Source organism: Apodemus sylvaticus, chromosome 6 (genome assembly GCF_947179515.1).
Source record: "Apodemus sylvaticus chromosome 6, mApoSyl1.1, whole genome shotgun sequence".
Taxonomy (NCBI): domain Eukaryota; kingdom Metazoa; phylum Chordata; class Mammalia; order Rodentia; family Muridae; genus Apodemus; species Apodemus sylvaticus.
In genome coordinates this window covers 40,295,252-40,320,717 of record NC_067477.1, presented here as the reverse complement: position 1 = coordinate 40,320,717, position 25,466 = coordinate 40,295,252, and the positions used below count along the sequence as shown (strand labels likewise).

Genomic DNA, 25,466 nt, shown 5'->3' with positions numbered 1-25,466 from the left:
TTACCTTCTTCAGAGTCTTGAAGTTCTTGTCATACAGATCTTTCACATGTTTAGTAAGAGTCACCCCAAGATACTTTATACTGTTTGTGGCTATTGTGAAGGGTGTCATTTCCCTAATTTCTTTCTCAGCCTGCTTATCCTTTGAGTATAGGAAGGCTACTGATTTGCTTGAATTGATTTTATAACCTGCCACTTTGCTGAAGCTGTTTATCAGCTGTAGGAGTTCTCTAGTGGAGTTTTTTGGGTCACTTAGGTAGACTATCGTATCATCTGCAAATAATGGTAGTTTGACTTCTTCCTTTCCAATTTGTATCCCTTTGACCTCCTTATGTTGTCTAATTGCCCGTGCTAGTACCTCAAGTACAATATTGAAAAGATAAGGAGAAAGGGGGCAGCCCTGTCTAGTTCCTGATTTTAGTGGGATTGCTTCAAGTTTCTCTCCATTTAGTTTGATGCTGGCTACCAGTTTGCTGTATATTGCTTTTACTATTCAACGTAATACCCATCAAAATCCCAACTCAGTTCTTCATAGAACTAGAAAGAGCAATTCTCAAATTCATCTGGAATAACAAAAAACCCAGGATAGATAAAACTATTCTCAACAACAAAAGAAATTCTGGAGGAATCAGTATCCCTAACCTCAGGCAATACTACAGAGCAATAGTGTTAAAAACTGCATGGTATTGGTACAGTGACAGGCAGGTGGATCATTGGAACAGGATTGAAGATCCAGAAATGAACCCACACACCTATGGCCACTTGATCCTCGACAAAGGAGCTGAAAACATCCAAAGGAAAAAAGATAGCCTTTTCAACAAATGGTGCTGGTTCAACTGGAGGTCAGCATGCAGAAGAATGCGAATGATCCATCCTTATCTCCTTGTACTAAGCTCAAATCCAAATGGATCAAGGACCTCCACATAAAGCCAGACACTCTGAAGCTAATAGAAAAGAAACTGGGGAAGATCCTTGAGGACATCAGTACAGGGGGAAAGTTCCTGAACAGAACACCAATAGCGTATGCTCTAAGATCAAGAATTGACAAATGGGACCTCATAAAATTAAAGTTTCTGTAAGGCAAAGGACACCATCAAAAGGACAAATCGACAACCAACAAATTGGGAAAAGATCTTCACCAATCCTACATCAGATAGAGGGCTAATATCCAATATATATAAAGAACTCAAGAAGTTAGACCCCAGGGAACCAAGTAACCCTATTAAATAATGGGGTACAGAGCTAAACAAAGAATTTTTACCTGAAGAACTTCGGATGGCTGAGAAGCATCTTAAAAAATGCTCGACTTCATTAGTCATTAGGGAAATGCAAATCAAAACAACCCTGAGATTTCACCTTATACCAGTCAGAATGGCTAAGATTAAAAACTCAGGAGACAGCAGGTGTTGGCGAGGATGTGGAGAAAGAGGAACACTCCTCCACTGCTGGTGGGGTTGCAAATTGGTGCAACCACTCTGGAAATCAGTCTGGCGGTTCCTCCGAAAACTGGGCACCTCACTTCCAGAAGATCCTGCTATACCACTCCTGGGCATATACCCAGAGGATTCCCCAGCATGTAATAAGGATATATGCTCCACTATGTTCATAGCAGCCCTATTTATAATAGCCAGAAGCTGGAAAGAACCCAGGTATCCCTCAACAGAAGAGTGGATGCAAAAAATGTGGTATATCTACACAATGGAGTACTATTCAGCCATTAGAAACAATGAATTCATGAAATTCTTAGACAAATGGATGGAGCTGGAGAAAATCATACTAAGTGAGGTAACCCAGTCTCAAAAGATCAATCATGGTATGCACTCACTAATAAATGGATATTAACCTAGAAACCTGGAATACCCAAAACCTAATCCACACATCAAATGAGGCACAAGAAGAACGGAGGAGTGGCCCCTGGTTCTGGAAAGACTCAGTGTAGCAGTATAAGGCAAAACCAGAACAGGGAAGTAGGAAGGGGTGGGTGGGAGAACAGGGGGAGGAAAGGGGGCTTATGTGACTTTCGGGGAGTGGGGGGCCAGAAAAGGGGAAATTATTTGAAATGTAAATAAAAAATATATTGAATTTAAAAAAATGAATTCTGAAAGCATTTTAAAAAAAAGAAAAGAAATGCCCTGGGTCAGTTCTACTCTAGCAGTCCGGCATCCTGAGGAGGCAGCTGACTCAGGCACGCACTGCTGGTGCTGCATGGCTAATGGAGAGGAGACCTCCTGCTCTCTCCATCTTCCCCTCATCGTGGCCCCTTAGACTGGCTGTAATCAGGTTTATTTAACCAATAGTTTCAACTTGGGGAGGAAGGGTTATGTAGCATCACTGAGGAGCTGCTCATGAGGCAGCGGGATCTTGAGGTCCTATTCTATTAAGTATTTGAGTACCTCACAGCACCAGACTAACCCCAACACTTGATAAACTGTCCAGGCTGGGTGAACTAATTGTGAAACCCAGGCAGTTCTTACATTTTCCGTCCTCCTCTCTCAGCTTCCTCGGTAGCTAGGATTATAGGTTATATACAAGATCCCAACATAGAAACTTGAAATTTTCTATATTTTGTTGGTGAAAAGAAGTATTTGAACTGGATTAAATTCTAACTTATTAAGATAAGTTAGCAGCGGGGCAGTGGTGGTGCATGCCTGTAATCCCAGCCCTCTGGGAGGCAGAGGCAGGCAGATTTCTGAGTTCGAGGCTAGCCTGGTTTACCGAGTGAGTTCCAGGACAGCCAGGGCTACACAGAGAAACCCTCTCTCGAAGAAACTGAAAATCCAAAAAGCAAACAAACAAAAGAAGATAAATTAGCATGCTTGATAACTTTGTGTCCATTCAGTGAAGAATGTGTTGTCTATGTCAGAACTTCCTTTCTTAGACAAATAACTATACTGGTTCTAATAATGTCCAGTTAGGTGGGGTCTGGAGAGGTGCTCTGGGGTCCAGAATTCTTATATAAGAAGTTAATCCATGGGATTAGAGAAATAGCTCAGCAGTTATGAATTCGTACTGCTCTTTGCCGAGGACTCAAGTTCAGTTCCCAGTGCCCATGCCAGGCAGCTTACAACTGTCTGTAACTCCAACTCCAAGGATCTGACACCCCCAACATCCACAGACACCTGCACTCACATGCACGTATAAAATGACTAGAACAAAGAATTGAGACATAAAAGTTTTATTGAAAAAAAGAGATGAGTGCAGGTGTGGGAACTGATGACCTGACATTACCATTTGTGAACCTTGAACCTGGAAAGCAGTTCTGTACCGCCATCAGCTTCAGTCTCCATACATGTAAAGTGCCGGTGTTACTCAGCCTCCGTAACAGCTGAGAACGGCGGTCGGCCAGAGGACACTGCCAGCCTTCATCACCCACATGCATATTTCCATAGATCCACCCCAGACCCAGGCTGTACCCTGGGCACTGGCTTCTCATTCTTACTCTTCCCTGCAGGGATATGAGCTGTAGTTATTGGGGTAGGGCTAGGACGAATCACTTCACCTGAATATAAATAGACCTGTATCAGCCTTCTGGCTACTTGCAAAAGCAATCAGTAAGATCTTTGCACCTTCCTGAATAACTCCGTTTCTGACATTTAGGTCTGAGATGTGATTGCGTATATCTTAGCTCCCCTGTTTACTTGGAGGTTTTAAAAGGGATACATGCTCCCTTTGTTTTATCCATGCTTCCTGCCTCAGTCTTGCAGACAGTAGACAGCAAACGTCCATCATTTGCTGAGTGGTTATTGAGACAGAGAAGCTCTTCAGAGTGGGACTAGGATTTCTGAGCCATGCACAGTCACATCTGGAAGAGGGGCAAGGGCAGGATAAGTAGAGTATTGCAGCTAGTACAGATGTGTTGCTTTATGGAAAGGATACTTAGCTTTTAAAGAACACAATATGCAGACCTTTTATAACTCTTCCTTAACATTGTGACAATGTGTGTGGGAGTTAACTTAATGGCTCAGGGGGTAAAGGCACTTGCTGCACAAATCTGGAGACAGCGTTCAATCCCTGGAACCTAGACAAAGTGGAACAGCTCCACAAAATTGTTCTATGATATGTGTACATACCTTGCACACACAATAATACATTTTAAATGCATGTGAATAAAAATGTAAAAACTACCTTGATAAAAGCACAATATATAAAACTTAGAAATGATTCTTTAGTTATCTAGCTTTAGGGATGGAATCGGTTAAAGAGCTTAGAAGCACATATAGCAGGATCAAGTCTACCCCTAACCTAATTAGTAGAACAGTAATGATCATATCCATAATAGCATTCATTTGTATAGGAGGACATTAAGCCCATTTGTAAGAATTTTTGCTTATCAATCCCACTGAAATCAGGGACCAGACAAGGCTGCCCCCTTTCTCCTTATCTTTTCAATATTGTACTTGAGGTACTAGCTCGGGCAATTCGACAACATAAGGAGGTCAAAGGGATACAAATTGGAAAGGAAGAAGTCAAACTATCATTATTTGCAGACGACATGATCGTCTACCTAAGTGACCCAAAAAACTCCACTAGAGAGCTCCTACAGCTGATAAACAACTTCAGCAAAGTGGCAGGTTATAAAATCAACTCAAGCAAATCAGTGGCCTTCCTATACTCAAAGGATAAGCAGGCTGAGAAAGAAATTAGGGAAATGACCCCCTTCACAATAGCCACAAACAGTATAAAGTATCTTGGGGTGACTCTTACCAAACATGTGAAAGATCTGTATGACAAGAACTTCAAGACTCTGAAGAAGGAAATGGAAGAAGACCTCAAAAAATGGGAAAACCTCCCATGCTCATGGATCGGTAGAATCAATATAGTTAAAATGGCCATTTTGCCTAAAGCACTATACAGATTCAATGCAATACCCATCAAAATCCCAACTCAATTCTTCACAGAGTTAGAAAGAGCAATTATCAAATTCATCTGGAACAACAAAAAACCCAGGATAGCTAAAACTATTCTCAGCAACAAAAGAAAATCTGGGGGAATCAGTATCCCTGACCTCAAGCAATACTACAGAGCAATAGTGTTAAAAACTGCATGGTATTGGTACAGTGACAGGCAGGAGGATCAATGGAACAGGATTGAAGATCCAGAAATGAACCCACACACCTATGGCCACTTGATCCTCGACAAAGAGGCTGAAAACATCCAATGGAAAAAAGATAGCCTTTTCAACAAATGGTGCTGGTTCAACTGGAGGTCAGCATGCAGAAGAATGCGAATTGATCCATCCTTGTCTCCTTGTACTAAGCTCAAATCCAAATGGATCAAGGACCTCCAAATAAAGCCAGACACTCTGAAGCTAATAGAAAAGAAATTGGGGAAGACCCTTGAGGACATCGGTACAGGGAGAAAGTTTCTGAACAGAACACCAATAGCGTATGCTCTAAGAGCAAGAATTGACAAATGGGACCTCATAAAATTACAAAGTTTCTGTAAGGCAAAGGACACCATCAAGAGGACAAATCGGCAACCAACAAATTGGGAAAAGATCTTCACCAATCCTACATCAGATAGAGGGCTAATATCCAATATATATAAAGAACTCAAGAAGTTAGACTCCAGAAAACCAAACAACCCTATTAAAAAATGGGGTACAGAGTTAAACAAAGAATTCTCACCTGAAGAACTTCGGATGGCGGAGAAACATCTTAAAAAATGCTCAACTTCATTAGTCATTAGGGAAATGCAAATCAAAACAACCCTAAGATTTCATCTTACACCAGTCAGAATGGCTAAGATTAAAAATTCAGGAGACAGTAGGTGTTGGAGAGGGTGTGGAGAAAGAGGAACACTCCTCCACTGCTGGTGGGGTTGCAAATTGGTACAACCACTCTGGAAATCAGTCTGGCGGTTCCTCCGAAAACTGGGTACCTTACTTCCAGAAGATCCTGCTATACCACTCCTGGGCATATACCCAGAAGACTCCCCACCATGTAATAAGGATACATGTTCTACTATGTTCATAGCAGCCCTATTTGTAATTGCCAGATACTGGAAAGAACCCAGGTATCCCTCAACAGAAGAGTGGATGCAAAAAATGTGGTATATCTACACAATGGAGTACTATTCAGCCATTAGAAACAATGAATTTATGAAATTCTTAGGCAAATGGATGGAGCTAGAGAATATCATACTAAGTGAGGTAACCCAGACTCAAAAGGTGAATCATGGTATGCACTCACTAATAAGTGGTTATTAACCTAGAAAACTGGAATACCCAAAACATAATCCACACATCAAATGAGGTACAAGAAGAAAGGAGGAGTGGCCCCTGGTTCTGGAAAGACTCAGTGAAACAGTATTCAGCAAAACCAGAACGGGGAAGTGGGAAGGGGTGGGTGGGAGGACAGGGGAAGAGAAGGGGGTTTGCGGGACTTTCGGGGAGTGGGGGGGCTAGAAAAGGGGAAATCATTTGAAATGTAAATAAATTATATCGAATAAAAAAAAATCTTTGTTTAAAAAAAGAAAAAAAAAGAATTTTTGCTTATCATCCTAGAAGTTATTTTTCTTTTTTCCAAAGTATGAACCCCCTTGCATTTGTGTTTAGGATCATTTCACATCCCCAGATGAGTATGAGGACCCCACTGTGCTCTACGAAGCCATCGTGTCTCACGAGAAGAACCTTGTGATAGCCCATGAAGGGGACCCTGCATGGCGGAGCGCAGTCCTTGCCAACTCTCCCTCCTTGCTGGCTCTGCGGCATGTCATGGACGATGGCACCAATGAGTACAAGATCATCATGCTCAACCGGCGCTACCTGAGCTTCAGGGTCATTAAGGTGAGTCTCAGGGTCACTCTGCTGTGACTTAGAAATGAAGTTAGCATCTTAGTCCAGCCGAGAGTGTGATTGCACTGTCCATTGAAGCTGAGCAGCCCGTGCAGTCCTTGTCCTTGAGCACTTGCCTCCTTAGCATTCGTTCCCTCTGCAATGGGAGGCTTTCTTAGATGCTATAAAGCATTGGTTTAGCGTATTTCAGTGTTGGTGATCTTTCCTTACACATGAAATCTGGGCAATATTCCCTCTAAACACCAGCGTTCTATTGCTTAGGAGGCGCTCGCTGTCCTCAGTTAAAGGGAATAACAAAGTGCGTGCTTCCTTGTGACTCAGAGCTGACTATAAATGGTGTGTTCTTATAATCTCCCTACTCTAATTCATTCTGCACATGTGAGTATTCACATATGTGTGCATATGTGTGTGGAAATGTTTTAGGGGGTTTAGACAGATTAGTTTCTGAAATTTATAGTTTATAATGATTCACTTTTATCTTTAAGCATTTATTATAAGTGTGCATATGCCATGCGCAGCATTTCTGTGGAAGTCAAAGAGCAGCTATCAGATTGCTTCTCTCCTTCTACCACACCAAGTGGGTCCTGGGGTCACCAGGTTTGGAGTTTGATAAAGGTGACCTTTAAAGCTGCCCTCCTGCTGCTGGTCTTGATCCGATCATTTAATCATCCTCACAGTTATCAGACATCCTCTCAACTGGAGACATGCTCCCTGTCCTCTCGGCACTACTGTCTAGTTCATTAGCCTGACAAAAGAAAGATTGCACGTGACTTAGTGTTTTCAGAAGGTGGGGCCATGGAAAGCAAATTGTTGGCTCTCCAAGCAGGCCTTCGGTTAGCTCCTTACAAAGGTGGCCTTGTATTCCCTGCTTTTCAGTTGGTCACCACACTGTCTCCGGCCTCTATACTTTTCTTCCCTGCCCGTTGTCTTGCCCTCTCCTGCCCGCAGGTGAATAAGGAATGTGTCCGCGGTCTCTGGGCAGGCCAGCAGCAGGAGCTAGTTTTCCTCCGGAACCGGAACCCAGAGAGAGGCAGCATCCAGAATGCCAAGCAGGCACTGCGAAACATGATAAACTCGTCTTGTGATCAGCCTATTGGCTACCCGATCTTCGTGTCACCCCTCACAACATCTTACTCTGACAGCCATGACCAGCTCAAAGAAATTCTTGGGGGACCAATCAGCTTGGGAAACATCTGGAACTTCATAGTGTCCACCTGGCACAGGTAGTGGGGTTGTATTGTTCAGTAGTAGTGTGCCCTGGGCCTTGGCAGCTCACCTGGGGAACTGTTGAGAAAATGGAGATGCTGGAGCAACACATCTCCAGAAGCTGAGACAAAGCTAACATCTAGCTTTGGCTGATCGTGGTGAATCTGATGCCTGTAGATTACCTCCTCTGCTCTGTGCTCCTTCCCGGCAGCAGGGAGCATTCACCATCTGGTGCTGCCACAAAGGCTCTTTGTCGCCATTGCAACAGTCCAGCCATCCCCAGATGCGAGTCTTTAGTGTGTCAAAGTGCGCATGTGCAGTTTCCTCCGCCCTTGGTCTGGTGAAGCCTAACATAGGCTATAGACGCATTAGTTTGGTAGATAGTAAGGAGAACTTATAGATTAGTATTATTATTCTTAACAGTATCTATAAATGTTCTGAGGCCTGGCCAGTGCTTAAAGAGTCTGGTTGTATTACCTGCTGTTAGAACATTAGCCAGGGTAATGGCCACAGAGATTTCATTTTTCAGAACACCCCTCTTACCTTGAGTCTCCTCCCTGGGAGAAATACCATTATACTAGGTTATGGTTTGCTGGTGACCAAGGGCAGAGTACCCAGTACCCAACTGTCAGGGCAGCTCTTTGTCTTCCTGTATTTAAAAGCAGCAAAAACCAGAACAGGAAAGAAGGCAGGGGTAGCTCTCTAGCAACAGATACAGCAATGCTATACACAAATTTTGTCTCAGTTTGCTCAACAGATATTGGCAAGAATTCTGTTGTCAAAGCTCAGTTCACACCTGTAATCCCAGCATTCAGGGTACTGAGGCAGGAGGACTGCTGAAATACATACTGAATTCTTGACCACTCTGGGCTACAGAATGTCTCAAATAACAAAGGTTTTTTATCCTTTTTTTTAAGGGCGGGGGGTTGTTTTATTTGCTTGGTTTTTGGTTTTTCAAGACAAATAAACAAGAGACCAGCAGCTCTGAGAGTGAGTCTAGCCTGGTGGTGAGTGCCAGGACAGCCAGGGCTACACAGAAAAACCCTGTCTCAAAAGCAAAAAGCCCAAACCCAAATATATATTGCATTTTTAAGTGAATAATATTCAATTCTTGTATTTTATTTAATTTTTCTCCTGTAGTGCAGTCGGTTGGCTTCTTCTTGTTTTTTGTTTCTCTGTGATGCTCTGGCTGTCCTGGAACTCACTCTGTAGACCAGGCTGGCCTTGAACTCAGCAAAACTCAGCCTCTGCCTCCTGAGTGCTGGGATTAAAGGTGTGCCCCACCACCTCCCAGCCAAACAAAGATTCATGATTCCACCTGGGGCCCAGATGGTCCAGCGTGTTCTACACAGTTCTTGGTTGTGGTGCATGGATGATGAGACGTAACTGTAGAGCTGAGGCAGTGAGTAGGGTAGGGTTGTGCTTCTCAAGCCATTCTTGGGAACCAGACCTGTCTCCTGACAGTGGTTATCCCATGCGGGCTTTGCAAGGTAGATGTTGACAGTACTGACAACTCCGAAGAGTAGAGGATTGATTTTGACATGATGGCGAGCTAAGGTTTCCTGCTTTGCAATTCTTCTCCAGGCTAAGGAAAGGCTGTGGAGCTGGCTGTAACAGTGGTGGCAATATTGAAGATTCTGACACTGGAGGTGGGACATCCTGTCCTGGTAACAATGCAACCACTGCCAGTGATCCCCACAACAATGTGTCCCAAGGAAGCACTGAACACCCAGGACAGGGAACAGGATCCGGACTCCACCCGCCCACCACATCATATCCTCCAACACTAGGTAACTGGAGACAAAATTAGGTATAATGTTGGTCCCTTAGTCCAGGCAGGGGTGTGTGTGTGTGTGTGTTTGTGTGTTTGTGTGTGTGTGTGTGTGTGTGTGTGAGAGAGAGAGAGAGAGAGAGAGGGAGAGAGAGAGAGAGAGACTGTGTCCGTGCATGTATGTTAAGGAGTGTGGTGTTTCTTGCTTACACCCAGTAGTTGATTATACTATTGTTTATATGTCAGCGGTGTGTGTGTATAGATCTTGCACATGTTTGTGACATGCACCTTTAATCCCAGCACTCAGGAGACAGAGGCCAGCAGCTCTGAGAGTGAGTCTAGCCTGGTGGTGAGTGCCAGGACAGCCAGGGCTACACAGAGAAACCCTGTCTCAAAAGCAAAACCCCAAACCCAAATATATATTGCATTTTTAAGTGAATAATATTCAATTCTTGTATTTTATTTAATTTTTCTCCTGTAGTGCAGTCGGTTGGCTTCTTCTGACATCACAGTACTGATTACACAAGAATCTTTATAATCAGTTAGTGCTTTCTTTGACTACTTCTCTAACGTGGGCTGGATGGGACAGGCCTTGTAAGTGCCTTGGTACTCACACTAAGGACCTTTAGAGCAGGTTTCTCTCAAGTGGATTCTCTGCAGTCAACCCTTCCACCGAGAGCTTCCTCGGTGTCTTCCTCCAGATCAGACCAAGGTGCCTAACGGCTATTTACCTACCTACCTACCTTCCTTTCTTCCTTCCTTTCTCCTTCCCTCCCCCCTCCCCTCTCTCTGTGCCTGTGTAGGTGTGTGTGTTTGTGTGTGTGTGTGTGTGTGTGTGTGTGTGTGTGGTGTTTTCTATCTGCTCGGCAGTTTTCAGGCCCACAGATCTTACAGTCACTCTAGCCATCCTGCTGCAGTGCACCTCAGAAGCCTCTCTCCTCTACCGGGACTCTGTTTCTCTCTGTGTCCCTGCCCCGCCCCGCCCCACCCCACCCAGCTGCCACTCTGTTCTTGGCCTCCAAATTTGACTCTTAGATTCCACATGTATATAAAATCATACAGTGTTTCTTTTTTGAATGATGTATTATTTTTATTTTGTATGAGTGTTTGCCTACAAGTATGTGTTTAGCAACTCGTGTGTGCACCTGTGGAGGTCAGAAGAGGGAGTTACAGATGTTGTGAGCCACCATTTGGGGGCTGGGAATTGAACCCACATCTGTGCAGACTGGCTATGGTTCTTAATTACCAAGCTATCTCTCTAGTTCCATGCAGTATTTCTTAATAAACATTTTGGACTGTCTCAGTTCCAAAAATAGTTCATCCCATTTATTTTTTAAAATTCTTATTTTTCTGAAATGCTTCTGTAAAAAATATTTTAGAATTTATTGTAACCTTAAATCCAGATATTTGCAGTAATGTGTTTTTCTTATACCCTATACTTTGAATTTTAAAAACTTTAGGAAATAAAATGTGTGTGTGTGTGTGTGTGTGTGTGTGTGTGTGTGTGTAGTTTTATGTAAATCATACAGGAAAGCAGATCCCTGGTATTTCTTATTGGTAACCTTAAAGGTTTTAGGTGTAAAGACTAAGTTCCTCACGTTTATGGAGTGATTGCTTAAGGAAGACAGTTTAGCAAGCGCGGAGGCCAGGTGGAGCCTGCCTCTGTGCTGAGAGCTGTCATTGCTTCCTGCCAGGCACTAGCCACAGTGCCCACTCAGTGCAGGCCAGTCTGGTCAGACAGTCACCGGCACGCGCCTCCATGGCCAGCCAGTCTTCCTACTGCTACAGCAGCCGCCATTCGTCCCTCCGCATGTCCACCACGGGGTTTGTGCCCTGCCGGCGCTCCTCCACCAGCCAGATATCACTTCGAAACCTGCCATCATCCATCCAGTCCCGCCTCTCCATGGTGAACCAGATGGAGGCTGTTGGCTCGGGCGGCGTGGGCTGTGTGCAGCATGGCCTGCCGTCCTCCAGCAGCTCCAGCCAGAGCATCCCGGCCTGCAAGCATCACACCCTCGTAGCCTTCCTGGGGACCGAGGGTGGTCAGAGCGGTGCCACTGAGGCCCAGCCAGGCAACACCTCAAGTCCTGCCAACATTTCACATGCCAGAAAGGGGGAAGTGATTTACAGAGTCCAGGTGAGGAGGCCAGGTGCTTTGTGCTGTCTGGCTTTTGTTTTTACGTCTGTCTTGTTGAGGGGGGCATTCCTCTGAAAACTTGACTTATTTAGGTGGGGGATGGGAGCACTTTGAAATGTTAGGAAGTTCTTGGTCTGCCACCTTAAGAACTGAAAGCAGCAGCTTTTGTGACAGTAACACTTGTTTCCTACTTAATACTAATACAGAATCATCGCAGGAAGGAGTCCAAAAGGAATTGATACAGCACTGTGTAGATTTTCTTTAAATTTCATAGTAAGCTGGGGAGAATTGACAATGCAGTCCTACGAGAGAAATTTTGTTTTGTTTAGCCTTATATTTTTCATTAACAAGGGGAAATGAGTTGGTAATGATCCTCATGTGTTTTTTTAGATTGTGGATCTCAGTCAGATTCTGGAAGGGATCAACCTGTCAAAAAGGAAGGAGCTGCAGTGGCCCGATGAAGGGATTCGGTTAAAAGCTGGAAGAAACAGCTGGAAAGACTGGAGTCCTCAGGAGGGCATGGAAGGCCATGTAAGTTTGCCCAGGAAGCAAGCACCGTGTACTCTCGATCATCAGACTCACGCATGGTTTTAGTGGGTCTGTGTCTTTCTGCTTGAGTGGTTAGCAGAACTGCATGGAGGGGGGGGTGTGCATTCATGGTCTAACTGTGTGTTCTCTTCTGAGTTATTAGGTGGTTCACCGATGGGTGCCTTGCAGCAGAGACCCAAGCACAAGGTCCCACATCGACAAGACAGTGCTTCTTGTCCAGATCGATGACAAATATGTGACTATAATTGAAACCGGGGTATTAGAACTGGGGGCAGAAGTGTGAGCCGTGCTGCATGCCTGGCTTCCCAGCCCTGGAGAGAAAGCAAGGTTGCGGAAGACCTATTGCGGGACCGGCCACCCGCCCTTCGCAGCAAAGACTTGACCAGTAACTGGTTAAGCTCCTCTCCACCCTGAGTCCTGTCACTGTCTTCATCCCCAAATAAAGCTGAAATATTTTTTTAAGTTAGCTGCATGAAAGGCAAAACTCTGTTGGAGCCTCAGGATGGAAGGCTGTGTGCGTTTGTGCTTTAACCCATGGACTCTGTCTTTAACTCTGAGCTCATATTTTTCTAATTTCTTTGCCAAAAACAGTTGCCATGGTTTTTGTTGTAGAAAGTGAAATCCATTGACCATGATTTTTGCAAACAGACCCATGTGGAAGCATTTGGTTTGACATATAACAGTAGAAAGGTTTAATGTCCAGTGAGAAAGATGAATAGACATAGGTTTATCTTATTCCTTGAACACTAAAACCTTTAATGAGAAAAACTGCACTAATTTTCTACAGTGATGCACTAAATCTGAGATTTCTCAGAACATTTATTTATATATAAAAATAAAATACCATTATTTAAATTGCCTTCAGGATTAGCCCCTCCCTTTCTTGACATACAGCCAGCAGAATCTGCTGCTCCTTTTCTGTCAGTGCACTGGACTCTGCAGACACAGCTTCCTCCCTCACCTTTCCCAGAGCTGGGCCCCAGTGGATGCGCCTGGTGAAGGCCAGCGTTGGCTGCCCTGTCATGTCTCCGGCGTGCCACCTTCTCCAGCCAATGGCAGGCCCTGTCGCGGTTGCTTCTGGAACCTGCTTTTGCTTTTCAAGAAGATGAAGGCCTAGCAGTGTAAGAAAGGATCGGCTGCCTCTTATCTGAAGACTTTCCAGCTCTTGACGTTGCTCACATGAAGTTCAGTTTCACAAGTAAAATTTTTTTTTCAAACAGAATTATCTATGTGGCTTTGTTCTTGACCTGCCATCAATAACAGCTCTGCACTCCGCTTCCTTCCCATTCTTCCTCTATTACTTGAATTTATTTCCTGTAATTTATAGTGTATATCTGTCTTAAAAATATTTATGACTCTGAAATTGACTTAATTCATATGTTGTCCCATAAATTATATTGGTTTTTTAAAGAGCATGTATTCAGGAAAATCCGTACTTTGGATTTACAGTGTGGCTGCGTGCAAACTGCAGCTTAGGGTTCATTTGCAACTTTAAGCATTTTTAAATTTGTTTTAAACTCCAAAGAAAGCGGCCCACCTCCTCTGAGCTCCTGGGGCAGTCGTCTGTCTCCCCATGGACAGACAGTAGAAAACAATAGTAGGTCAATTCATTTTGATGTCCCGTAATTACCCTGTCAAAGCTGTGACCATTCCAATGTGTGGCACTGGCCAGCTTAGTAGCTTCTGTGTTAGGCCACCCTGATGTAGTATCTTGTGAGGTGAGAGGAGAGAGCTGACAAGGAATCAGGTATCAGTGTGCGTCCAAACACGTGGGGAACAAGGAGAGCTAACCGCAGGCAGGAGGATCTCTTTCCAGATGACTTCAAATGCTGTTTGTGTTTCCTGTTGTTAATTTAAAGTCAGTGTTCAGAACCCAATGTGCCTTGTATTGATGTTTCCATAGACTTCAAACTTTGCAGACTTTATTCTTTAAAAATATTTGTCAAAAGACTTACTGAATCTTTACTAAAGGAGCCCTTTCTCTTTGTAAATTGACCGCTGTAAAGTGTATTTTCCCGCCACAGTAACTCTGTTCCTGTCTCCTGCTTGGGCAGTTCTCTGCTGGCCGACATGTTCAGTGGTCTGTTGTGTTTGTCGTGTTTAAAGCACAAAGGACTTGTGCTCCCTGCTGCTTGCTTGTTCCCTGCTCTTGTCGTGACAATTCCTGGGTGGCGGAGTAGAGAGCTCGCCTTCTGAGATGGGAGATAATCCATTTTTGCCAGAAGATAAAACTTTAGATGACTTACTTGGTCAAAGGGTCAGAATTCTGTATATGCCTGGTCTCCCTAATAATTGTTAGACGAGACATTATATGCTCTAAGAGTAAGATTCCATATGTAAGACAGGGGCTGTATGGAACATGTATATCAAGTCGTAATTTTCGAGAGTTGGACACTTTCCTTGAAACAAGTTATTTGTCACCATATAACTTTATTAAATTTATAAGTTAGGAACCCTAAGAGAACTCTTGTTTTAAGTTTTTTAATGTAAAACCAATGACCTTTTTTAAAAAGGGGGGGTTACTACTTTTCTAATTATAGGGGGAAGATAATGATAATTCAAGATTTGTGTTTTAAAATTAAATTTATCATAATTTGTTTTTCTTCGAGTACCCCTAGTGATTTAGATTTTCTGCTTAGCCTTTTTCACTAAAATGCAGAACTCTGGCATGTTTTAGCCCTTCAGTCCATAACTACTAAAACTTCAGAGATCCATAATTTTGCAAGTAATTAAAAACAACTCCGTATCTCCTTAGACGCAGCTGCATGATTGCAGCCTCTGTTCTTCTTTGAATTTCTCCTTCACCTTGTCCTTTAGGAGGACAATCCTGGGATGGCCTTGTCTTCATCTTCATTAATCAGAAAACAACAACAAACCAACCTATTTGTACCCTAAACTAAGCTTTTGGTGAATTGTGAGCCCATATCTTGGTGGGCACTCCCTTTTTACACCATTTTCAAGTGAGCTCTTTTGCTAACAAGCTTCACTTTTTCCACGAATCCAGATTAACATGTGGTGGTGCTGCAGCTGCAGCTTGGGAGGTCGAGAAGAGGCGGGACGGAAGCCTTACACAAGAACAGCAGTTGCTTTTTAGGCGGCCAGTTAAGACCGTCCAGTGACTTCTGTTTCCATCAGCAGGGTCAAAACACCTCCATTAGATTGCAGGTGGTTTGAAAATTTTTTTCAAGTATATTGGTAATACTTCAGGTTCTTGAACCAGAAGATAAGAGACAATATATTTCTCTCTTGAAAGGCACATAAAAAATTACTCTGGATCCTGAATGTCAAGCAGTGTGTGTACAAATTCTTATAGAGAAGACCACAGCTCTCACTAAGAACTCTTTCTGGATTAGTTTAGTTTATTTTTCTGTCTTCTCTCAAAATATAAAATACAGCCTCACATTTGAGCAAGAATCACACTGCCTCTTTACACTTTGCATAGTTTCCTACCAGCATCCTCCTGCCTCAGCCTAGAACCTCCCCTATGAGTGTGTCCTGTGTCAGTCATCAAAAAATGGCTCTCTAATGTTTGCCCAGTGTCCAAAATCGTCTCTTTTTAGGTAAATTTCATTCATCTTTTGTTCTAAATATATGACTTGAAAAACAAATAGTGATCTGTGAGAATTCTCCAAAGTTGTGTTTACCAGCTACTGAAGTATAAACTGTTGTCCAGTGTGTTAATTGCTTTCATATTTAAAGTGCTTTTTCATTAGTATAAGCAAATTTATTTTTGCCTTTAAGTCCTTAGTATTCTTTCTCATCTCTCTTTAGTAGCTACACAGAGTTGCTTTGGACACAGGCCCACTGAACTTTTCCACATATACATCTCTCCTAGAGGCATTTTAACTCCAAGGTGAATGGACACTGTCGGTTAAAGCTTTCGTGGTGCGTGTAGCCTGTTGCTGACTGGCCCTTGAGCCTTGTGTCTCAGGCTTAGATGGATACCGACCGAGATTTACTGATGCAGCAAAGGAGGTATAATAGATACTGCACTGTATTTAGGTGATAAGAACTTTATACATAGGCTTTTTTTTTTTTTTTTTTTTTAAGTATTTGAAGACCAGCCGTTTTCTTGGTTTCCCTTTTCAAATTATCTAGCTGGTGAACACCCAGGCAACCTCATTTGGAAGTTGTCACCTGTTCACAAGCTCTGATCAGAAAGCAATTGCTTATCAGACAGGTCTGGAAAGATCTAACTTTTCTTGAAGGCAGTGGTCTCTCTTCTGTGGTACATCACCTGCCAGAGTCATCTGTCCAGAACTGTATGGTGAGAATTTCTTTCTTGTAGAAACATGTTCTTTCTGAATTGGCAGAAGTCCATCTGTAAGCGGGAACGTCCCCGTGTGCCATTTTGTGGTCTCGGCATCAAGGTGTCCAGGGAACTCTGGCTGATGATTGTGCAGGGTTACACACCGCTCTTACGTCACCCTTATTTCTGTTATGCAGGCTTTCCCTTTTCTTATGCTCCAGCTTTGTACCTGACGATTTGATTTGCTGGAGCCAGTAGGAGGGAGCCGGCCCTCTAACAGGTGGTGGAGGTGAATCTGTCACCTGCACAGTAGAGACTGTGGCTGGTTGCTCCAGGTGACTCTTAGGTTAGGTGTGCTTGTTACTGAACAGAATCCTTTATATCCTAAGCTTAAGTCTGCAACGGGGAGGCTCTTTTTGGCTGTGCTTTCTTAAACTGTCATTTGAGTAAGTTGTCAACATGGATGATGTTAGCCCTGAAAAAGCCTGGCACCGACTTCTGCATGAGGACAAGGGGGAAGGAATGTTAGAAATGGTTGTGGGCGAGCGTGCCCGTGGAAGGAGAATGGCGTTCCCTTTTCTCCTTATGGGCTCTGAAAGGTCATCCATCGCCTTTACCAGCATTCAGTATACACCAGAGATAAGGATATGTGTCAGTGCGCGTGTCTGTGAGTGTGCGTGAGTGTTACTGCAAACAGCTTGTAAATACTGTAGTTGTTTAAAATGGAAAATAAAAGCTGAGTCTTTTGACATATATTGATCAGAAAAAAACAGTATTGACCGTGGATAAAAACAGGAAATAAAATTTTTTTCATTTTGCCTTCTGTCCTTTTTTTTCCCCCTTTGGTCAAAAATTTTAAAGAAGCTACAGTATGTTCTGTGTGGCCTTGGCCCTGAGCTAATCCATTCTACACCTGTGATCCTGGTTGGCTTACACCAGATAAAAGTGCACTCTGGAGGTGCCTCTTGCACAAAGGTATTTCTGTCCTCTGAGTTATATTGCATGTCAATGGTAGAACTATCAAATGATAAACATATATAAATAATATTGCATGTCAATGGTAGAACTATCAAATGATAGACATATATATGCTCAGTTGCAGCAAATTACAATGCAGAGGAAGAAGACCCCAGTTGGTGGACCAGGGTTGCACCCTCACCAACCAGTCTTCACACATCCCTCAAGATGTAAACTTTAGAGATAGAGAATTTGCACGCTCTGGACTATGTCCCTGGGCGCGTGCTGCATCATATCAACTGGTAGTGATCTGGGAGACAAATGATTTTCTGCAACAGAATCCCCATCAGTCGCTTCCCCTCTCCCAGCATTTGCCCATGATATTCTCTTTCCCCTTTCATACGTGCTTATGGAAGGTGACTGAACGTAGTCAACGTTTGCAGACATGCAAGAGGACTGTGGATTGCTTTCTAATGTCTAATGATTGGACTCAGGCTGGAGAAAGTTGGGCTCAGTTCCCTTTTGTTTCAGAGTACATTGTGTTGATGCATAACTTGCCCATATGAGAATACACCAGATCTCTGGGCTTATCTTGAAACAGGTTTTTATCAGATAACGTCAGCACCAGGATGGCACTGACACTGCTTCAGGTGAGTGAGGACTTGCCCTCTTCCTTCCATCTTTCTCCACTGCTCGGATCCTTACCCTGTCCTGCAGGAAGGCACTGGGCAGAGGTCAAAGTTGACCCAGTTTACAGTCACCATACATGGTCCCACCAATCCCACGCAAGCTCAGTGTCCCATGCCTCTTCAGCCTTAACACCTTCAGCTACAAGGGCCGGTCACTGAATGTGGGCTTTCCCTAGGAGGAGACCTGGGTCCAGAAATGAGCATCCCTCAGTTGGAGGGTACTTTCTGGGCAAGGACCTAACAGTCCAGTCCAGGGGAAGAAGTGGTTCTCTGAGTTCGGGGAGTTCGGTGTCACACAGCATTGTGGTCAGAGGCTAGACTCATGAGAATGAATTTTGGGAAGGGTGACAACTATATTGGCCAACGAACATCTATTTTCCCATGTTCTGCTCCAGTGCTAGACACAGCTGGACATGAAAAGGTCTTGACTACAGGAACTCAAAACTAAACCAAGGAAAGAGTCAAGACACAACTCAATGGGCCTGTGGCCAGAAAGACAAGGCAATCCTTTGGTATGGTGAAACTGCTTGTAGGTTGGGAGCTCATAGTTTTCCATCTAGAAATCCCTGATTTCTACTCAAATGAAGCATCTTCCTCTGAGAGGGCTGAAGCAAGGATTTATGTCCACCTGCCAGGTCCTGCTCCTCCTCAGCAAGGTCACACAGGACTAAGCTATATGTGGCGGGCCATTGTAAAAAGCCAAGTAGAGGCAGTGTTTCCAGCCTTGCCTGTGACGGACAGTGTGCTCAGGGCAGCCTTCCCTGCCATAGAGCCCTGGGCTCCAGAAAATCCCTAGAGCTCAGCCAATGAAATGGCTCTGCTATGTCCCTGACAGACTCTACCAGGAGATGGCAGCAGTGTGTTGTGCCGGCAGAGAACAGTCCACTAGGGATGCCTCCAGAAGCCGGGCCAGGCAGGAAACCAGCAATCAAGGAAGGGCACATAGACCCTGGGTAAGCCCCTAACCACCGGCAGCCATTCCTCCTCGGCTCCTGGACCTGCTCAACACTTGCCCCATTGAATTCTTTCCCTGGCAAATGTCAGTGCAGGCCCTACAATCATAAAACTTGAAATCAAGACTGTTATAACAGGCCTTGAAGCTTCAGCGTTGGTGCTTTATCTATCAATATCAACCAAAAGAGCGTTCTAGAACCAAATCCTTGGATGCTCAGGTCCCTTGTGTAGAATGATGTGGTGTTTGCATGCCACATGCAGACATCCAGTTTGCTCTATGTGTGTAGGGACTGATCCCAAGACCATGAGCATTCTAAGCAAGTGTAATACCGCTGGGCTTTATGTATCCCAGGCCTCGTTATGTCTTGTGCCCTGATTACTTAGGATACAAGAACAATGGAAACACTAGTACGTAGGTATTAAGCTACATTGCTAGAAACTAGTGACAAGAAGAGAAGTGCGTATGTTGACTTGGCAAATTCTAGGTGCAGCATTCCAGGATACCCAAGGCTTTTCCTTCTCTGATTCTTCACATGGATACCATGTACATCTATTAAGTATGGTGCTTCCCGACCCTTGAGGACGTCGGTACAGGGAGAAAGTTTCTGAACAGAACACCAATAGCGTATGCGCTAAGAGCAAGAATTGACAAATGGGACCTCATAAAATTACAAAGTTTCTGTAAGGCAAAGGACACCATCAAGAGGACAAATCGGCAACCAACAAATTGGGAAAAGATCTTCACCAATCCTACATCAGATAGAGGGCTAATATCCAATATATATATAAAGAACTCAAGAAGTTAGACTCCAGAAAACCGAACAACCCTATTAAAAAATGGGGTACAGAGTTAAACAAAGAATTCTCACCTGAAGAACTTCGGATGGCGGAGAAGCATCTTAAAAAATGCTCAACTTCATTAGTCATTAGGGAAATGCAAATCAAAACAACCCTGAGATTTCATCTTACACCAGTCAGAATGGCTAAGATTAAAAATTCAGGAGACAGCAGGTGTTGGAGAGGATGTGGAGAAAGAGGAACACTCCTTCACTGCTGGTGGGGTTGCAAATTGGTACAACCACTCTGGAAATCAGTCTGGTGGTTCCTCCAAAAACTGGGCACCTCACTTCCAGAAGATCCTGCTATACCACTCCTGGGCATATACCCAGAGGATTCCCCAGCATGTAATAAGGATACATGCTCTACTATGTTCATAGCAGCCCTATTTATAATTGCCAGATGCTGGAAAGAACCCAGGTATCCCTCAACAGAAGAGTGGATGCAAAAAATGTGGTATATCTACACAATGGAGTACTATTCAGCCATTAGAAACAACGAATTCATGAAATTCTTAGGCAAATGGATGGAGCTAGAGAACATCATACTAAGTGAGGTAACCCAGACTCAAAAGGTGAATCATGGTATGCACTCACTAATAAGTGGATATTAACCTAGAAAACTGGAATACCCAAAACAATCCACACATCAAATGAGGTACAAGAAGAAAGGAGGAGTGGTCCCTGGTTCTGGAAAGACTCAGTGAAGCAGTATTCGGCAAAACCAGAACGGGGAAGTGGGAAGGGGTGGGTGGGAGGACAGGGGGAGAGAAGGGGGCTTGAGGGACTTTCAGGGAGTGGGGGGCTAGAAAAGGGGAAATCATTTGAAATGTAAATATATCAAATAAAAAAATTTAAAAAAAAGTATGGTGCTTCCCACAAAGGCCGGGTGGGGGGGGGCAGGGGGAGCTGAGGACCCTGGGCTCCACTCAGGGATGGGAGCCTCAAGACAAAGCTCCAGTTAATTGCTTTGGCCTGGCAGATAAGGGCAAGCTGGATGAAGCAGGGCGAGGCTAGGTAGCCTGGCACCAACTCCTCTGGCAACTTGGAGTGAGCAGTGCACCTGGGGGATTCAGTGGGATCTGTGGAGGCAGACAGTGGTCCACACAAGAGCCTTGGTGCTTCCCATACGCCCAGATGAGGGAATCTGTGCACGTTCAGAGGGATATTCTCACACACACACTCTCAACGGAGGGGATGTGTGCGCACATCCTCAGAAGGGAGGGGATGCATGCATTCCTGGTGTGAAAGCAATCACATGAGATATCTCAGAGTTTAGTACAAAGGAGTCTGGTGACCACACGTGAGGGAATGGAAGATGCTCTGGGGTGAAGGGGATGGTGACAGAGAAGCCAGTCCCCTTCACTACCACTGCAAGGCAGGTGAGCAAAGTAAACAGGTTGGGGTTGTCAGACAACTTGAAAACATTGGTTGTATTTAGGACATTGGATTGAATGCTATTGTGAAGACCTAAAGTAACAACGACTGGGACACAGGGGAAGTACATATTGTTAGGGTCCGTGAATTGATGGAGAATGATACCCCAGATTCAAACAGTATGCAAAAAGCAAAGAGTGTTTACCCCTGCATACCCAAGTGAAAACTTAAGGGTTCTTTGGGAAATCTGTTGTGTTGAATGGTGTTTGCTGGGGCAAACACATGAAGGAGTGTTTTCCTGAAGTGGACACGGGTAAAAGGCCTCGGCAGACTTGTGAAAGAACGTTTCACTGAAGCAGACACAGGAGAGAGGATATTCTGCTAAAGCAAACACATGAAAGGATATGTAATGAAAGATTCTTTGCTAACAACACGCATGTATTGGTCCAGCTTACGTTGTGTAGTTGAGCTGCATTTGTTGGGACTCCATTGAGAGAAACGCACCAAAGAAACTTCTGGTGGTGTGCCACAGTTTGTTGCTGCTTCTGAGGAATTGGGCTAATTGGTGGAGTGGTGTCAGCTGAGACAGATGCATGTGCTGAGGCAAGACCCTTGGAGAACACGTGATGTTTGGAGGGAGTATAAATAGAACTCAATGGACAGTGATGGTGGCTGAGCCTGGCTTGCTTGCATAGCTAAACGCTTGTTGATCTCATATCTTTGCTGATCTTTGCTTCTCTAAGAGAGGCACAACCAAGAACTTCTGATATTGATGTTGGTCCTGGTCTCTCCTGCTGACTCTAGCTGAGGCTGAGCCTGGCTGTCTCTGCTAGGTTGTGCCACCACTTCCGAATCCTGTTTACTATTCCGACTCTACCAGACTGGACTGCTGGTGTATCTGAATGTGTTCAGGAACTGAGGCGTTTTCGAATGGATTGAGCTGCTGCTGCTGACCTGTGAACTGAACTGCCAATTTCCAGACAACACAGACAGGAGTTGCTCCAATGAACCTTTCTAAACAGATCCACTCTCCACCCCCTTCCCCTCCCCAGTATCCTTCCTTTCCCACTACCCCTGGTGGGTGGTGAGCTAAAAGGAAGGTTAAAGTGTTTAAGAACCATCATTAAAATTAGGGTTTGAAAAATTAACATTACACATACAGTGGCCCAATTCCACCAGGATGGAAGGACTCTGACTGAATTCACAGATTTAGTTTTAAAGCCAAAAAGAGGAACATTAAGGAGATCTATACCTTATTGGTGGGTTCCATCTCTGGGGGTCTGGATGATGGTGACTCAGACTTCATGCCTAGGAGGGGCAGCTCTTGACCTCTTAGCCATAAGCTTGGCTAAATGTCCTTTTGCAAGCTGGGGAGTCCCTTTTACTTTGGTTGTTCTAGTAACTGAGTTGCCCAGGTCTGGGAAATAGAAACTCAGGCCTGGTCTCCTGAACTGCTAGTTTGCAGCCTGTCGTGGAGTCAGCCTGTCTCAGGCCAATTCTCTCCTTTCAATTATCTTCATGAACATAAGAGTGAGTCTTCACTAAAGGAGAAGGCTGGTACAAGGGGTGTTGTTTCCTGGTACTGAGCCCTACCAGCCTCCCCTGCACAGCGGTGAGCAGTTCAAGACATCCCCAGCCCCACTAGCATCTCCTAGGAAAGAGCTGGGGAAATATCTACCCACCCCAATTTAATTTTTTTGATGTTGTTTGTGCTTTTTGGTATGGCAGGGATGTTGTTTTGAGGTATTTTGTTGTTATTTTGGGGTTTGTTTTTGTTTTGCTTTTAGATCTTACTTTACTACCCTGGTAAATCTTGAATTTGTAATCCTCCTGCTGTATCCTCCAGAGTCCTGAGATTACCATAGTGTGTCCCTGTGTGCTCAGCTATACTCCTTTTCTTCGAGGCCCCAACCCCAGAGCTGCTAAATCCCCTTGACTAAAGTACAGGCACATGGCCATATGGATGCTAGGAAATGGAGTCTTCACTCTGTGTATGTAGCCTGTGCCTATTGAAATTCAGGGCCTGCAGAACTAGAGAAAGCACAAGAGGCTGATTGGCAAGGACCATTGGGCAGCTCCCAATAAGCAAATACAGGGAGATATGTGGATATCAGGATGCTAGTTTGCATCCTTTGTTGTCTCTGAAGAATCTGACTGACACCTATTAAAAGCAGAATGATTACAGAATGTGCTGTATTTATTCTGTGAATTAATATGCAGCAATCAGTAAAAAGAAAGGAAGGAAGAAAAGAAGGAAGGAAGGAAAAATAAAAAGAATGATGGTGGTGGTGTGGTAGTGTGGTGGTAGTAGTGTGGTGAAGGCTGAACTGGAGAAATGTCAGAGATGTTCCAGTGGTTGGGAGTAACTATTGCTCTTCCAAAGGACCCAAGTTCAGTCCCTAGCGCACCCATCAGGCAGCTCACAACCACCTGTGATTCTAGCTGCACATCTGACACCTGACCTCTGAGGACACCTGTGCACATAGACACTCACATGTACATATACACATAATTTAAAAACAGTAAAAATAAATCTTTTTATTTTTTTAAAGAATGTGGCCATGCATGTAGGTTTATGGCCAGACAGATCATTGTAGTGAGCTCCTGACAAGCCAGGGCTGTATAATAAGATCTTGTATTAAAAAAAAAAAAAAAAAAAAGAATTGTGATGTGGTAGATATTTATTTGTATTTGTGTATTGTATTGGTTGAAGTGAGAATGACTCCCATAGGCTCATATATTTGAATACTTGATTCCTAATTGGTGGAACTATTTGGAAAGGATTAGGAGGTGTGGCCTTGTTGGAGGAGGCATGTCACTGGGGGACAGGCTTTGAGGTTTCAAACGAGTCATGCCATTCCCTGTGTGCTCTCTGCCTTACGCTTGTAGTTTTGAGATGTGAGCTCTCAACTGTTTTTGCTGCCATGGCTTTGCTCTGCCATCATGGGCTCTTCTCAGGCCTAGATGGAATGTTAAGGCCTAGGTAAAATATTCAGCCTTGGGTAACTGTGAGCTGGCTGGCCTGCCATTCTATGCTGTTACTAATATTATAAGAAAACATTTTCATATCTTGTTTCTACTGTTACTAGGAAGTATTCTTATGCCCAAGTTGATTCCATATTCTGCTATGTTTTGCACCACTGAAAACCAGTCACAATAGAAGTCAGTAGAACTGCTTTGTATAGTTACCTATAATAAGTTTGGACTGAACCAACCACCCAGCAGCACATCCTGTACCTATTTATAAACTTTTATGGTATTTGATTTTGTAAGCTGTCCCTAAGATTGACTCCAACATAAGAGAGACACCTGCATTTATTTAGAATAAGATTTCCATTCTGAATAGGGCCGATTTTGAATAGGGGTTGAGTAAAGTGTGAGTTCCCAAGCCCTCCCTGGGAACTGGCATCCTCCTACCTGGCAGAAGGGGCATGTACATGCATAACCAACATCCTGGTTGGCAAATTAAGGCATAAATGTTAAACAAGTCCCCTTCTGGTAGACAAGTTAGGACACGAAAGTTAAACAAGTCCCCTGGCACAGTTGAATACCCCAACCAATGAGAGCAGGACACATGTACAACAAGGACATGTTCCTAAGCAAGTTCCTAGCCCCTAAATCCTGATTGGTGATTGGTGGGATAACTTGGCACAGATGTTTGTACATCTCAGGCTTATAAAGCTCTATAGGATCCGGACTCAAGGTCACAGTTTAGCTCCCAAGTCCAGAACGTGGCCCTGATCGATCAGTCTTAGGGTGTGGCATTCAATAAACCATCCCTGTTTGACTAAGATTAGTGTTTGAGTGGTTTCTGTGGTGATTCCCAGATCCCACTAGACTCCAACCCTCAATTAAATGCTTCCTAATTACATTACATTGATCATGGTGTTTGCCCCAATAGAAAAGTGAGTAATACAGGTACCTAAGGTGTATGATATGAGAAAGCAC

At 44.0% G+C, this 25,466-nt stretch overlaps 1 protein-coding gene across 7 annotated transcripts in view; it reads left to right on the top strand.

Annotated features, from left to right (window-relative positions):
- The window catches only part of Pcnx1 (pecanex 1), a 148,177-nt gene extending 135,259 nt beyond the window's left edge, over positions 1 to 12,918 (top strand). For 6 of the 7 annotated variants that reach the window (XM_052185505.1, XM_052185504.1, XM_052185503.1 and 3 more), the window contains 6 exons: positions 6,554 to 6,784; positions 7,742 to 8,016; positions 9,584 to 9,789; positions 11,465 to 11,907; positions 12,298 to 12,438; positions 12,599 to 12,918. In XM_052185505.1, the coding sequence (XP_052041465.1) occupies positions 6,554 to 6,784; positions 7,742 to 8,016; positions 9,584 to 9,789; positions 11,465 to 11,907; positions 12,298 to 12,438; positions 12,599 to 12,739 (1,437 nt within the window). In that variant the 3' untranslated portion in view covers positions 12,740 to 12,918. Of the gene's footprint in view, positions 1 to 6,553; positions 6,785 to 7,741; positions 8,017 to 9,583; positions 9,790 to 11,464; positions 11,908 to 12,297; positions 12,439 to 12,591 lie in introns of all 7 variants that reach the window. The other variant, XM_052185502.1, reaches the window with a different exon arrangement.
- Positions 12,919 to 25,466: the final 12,548 nt, after the last annotated feature.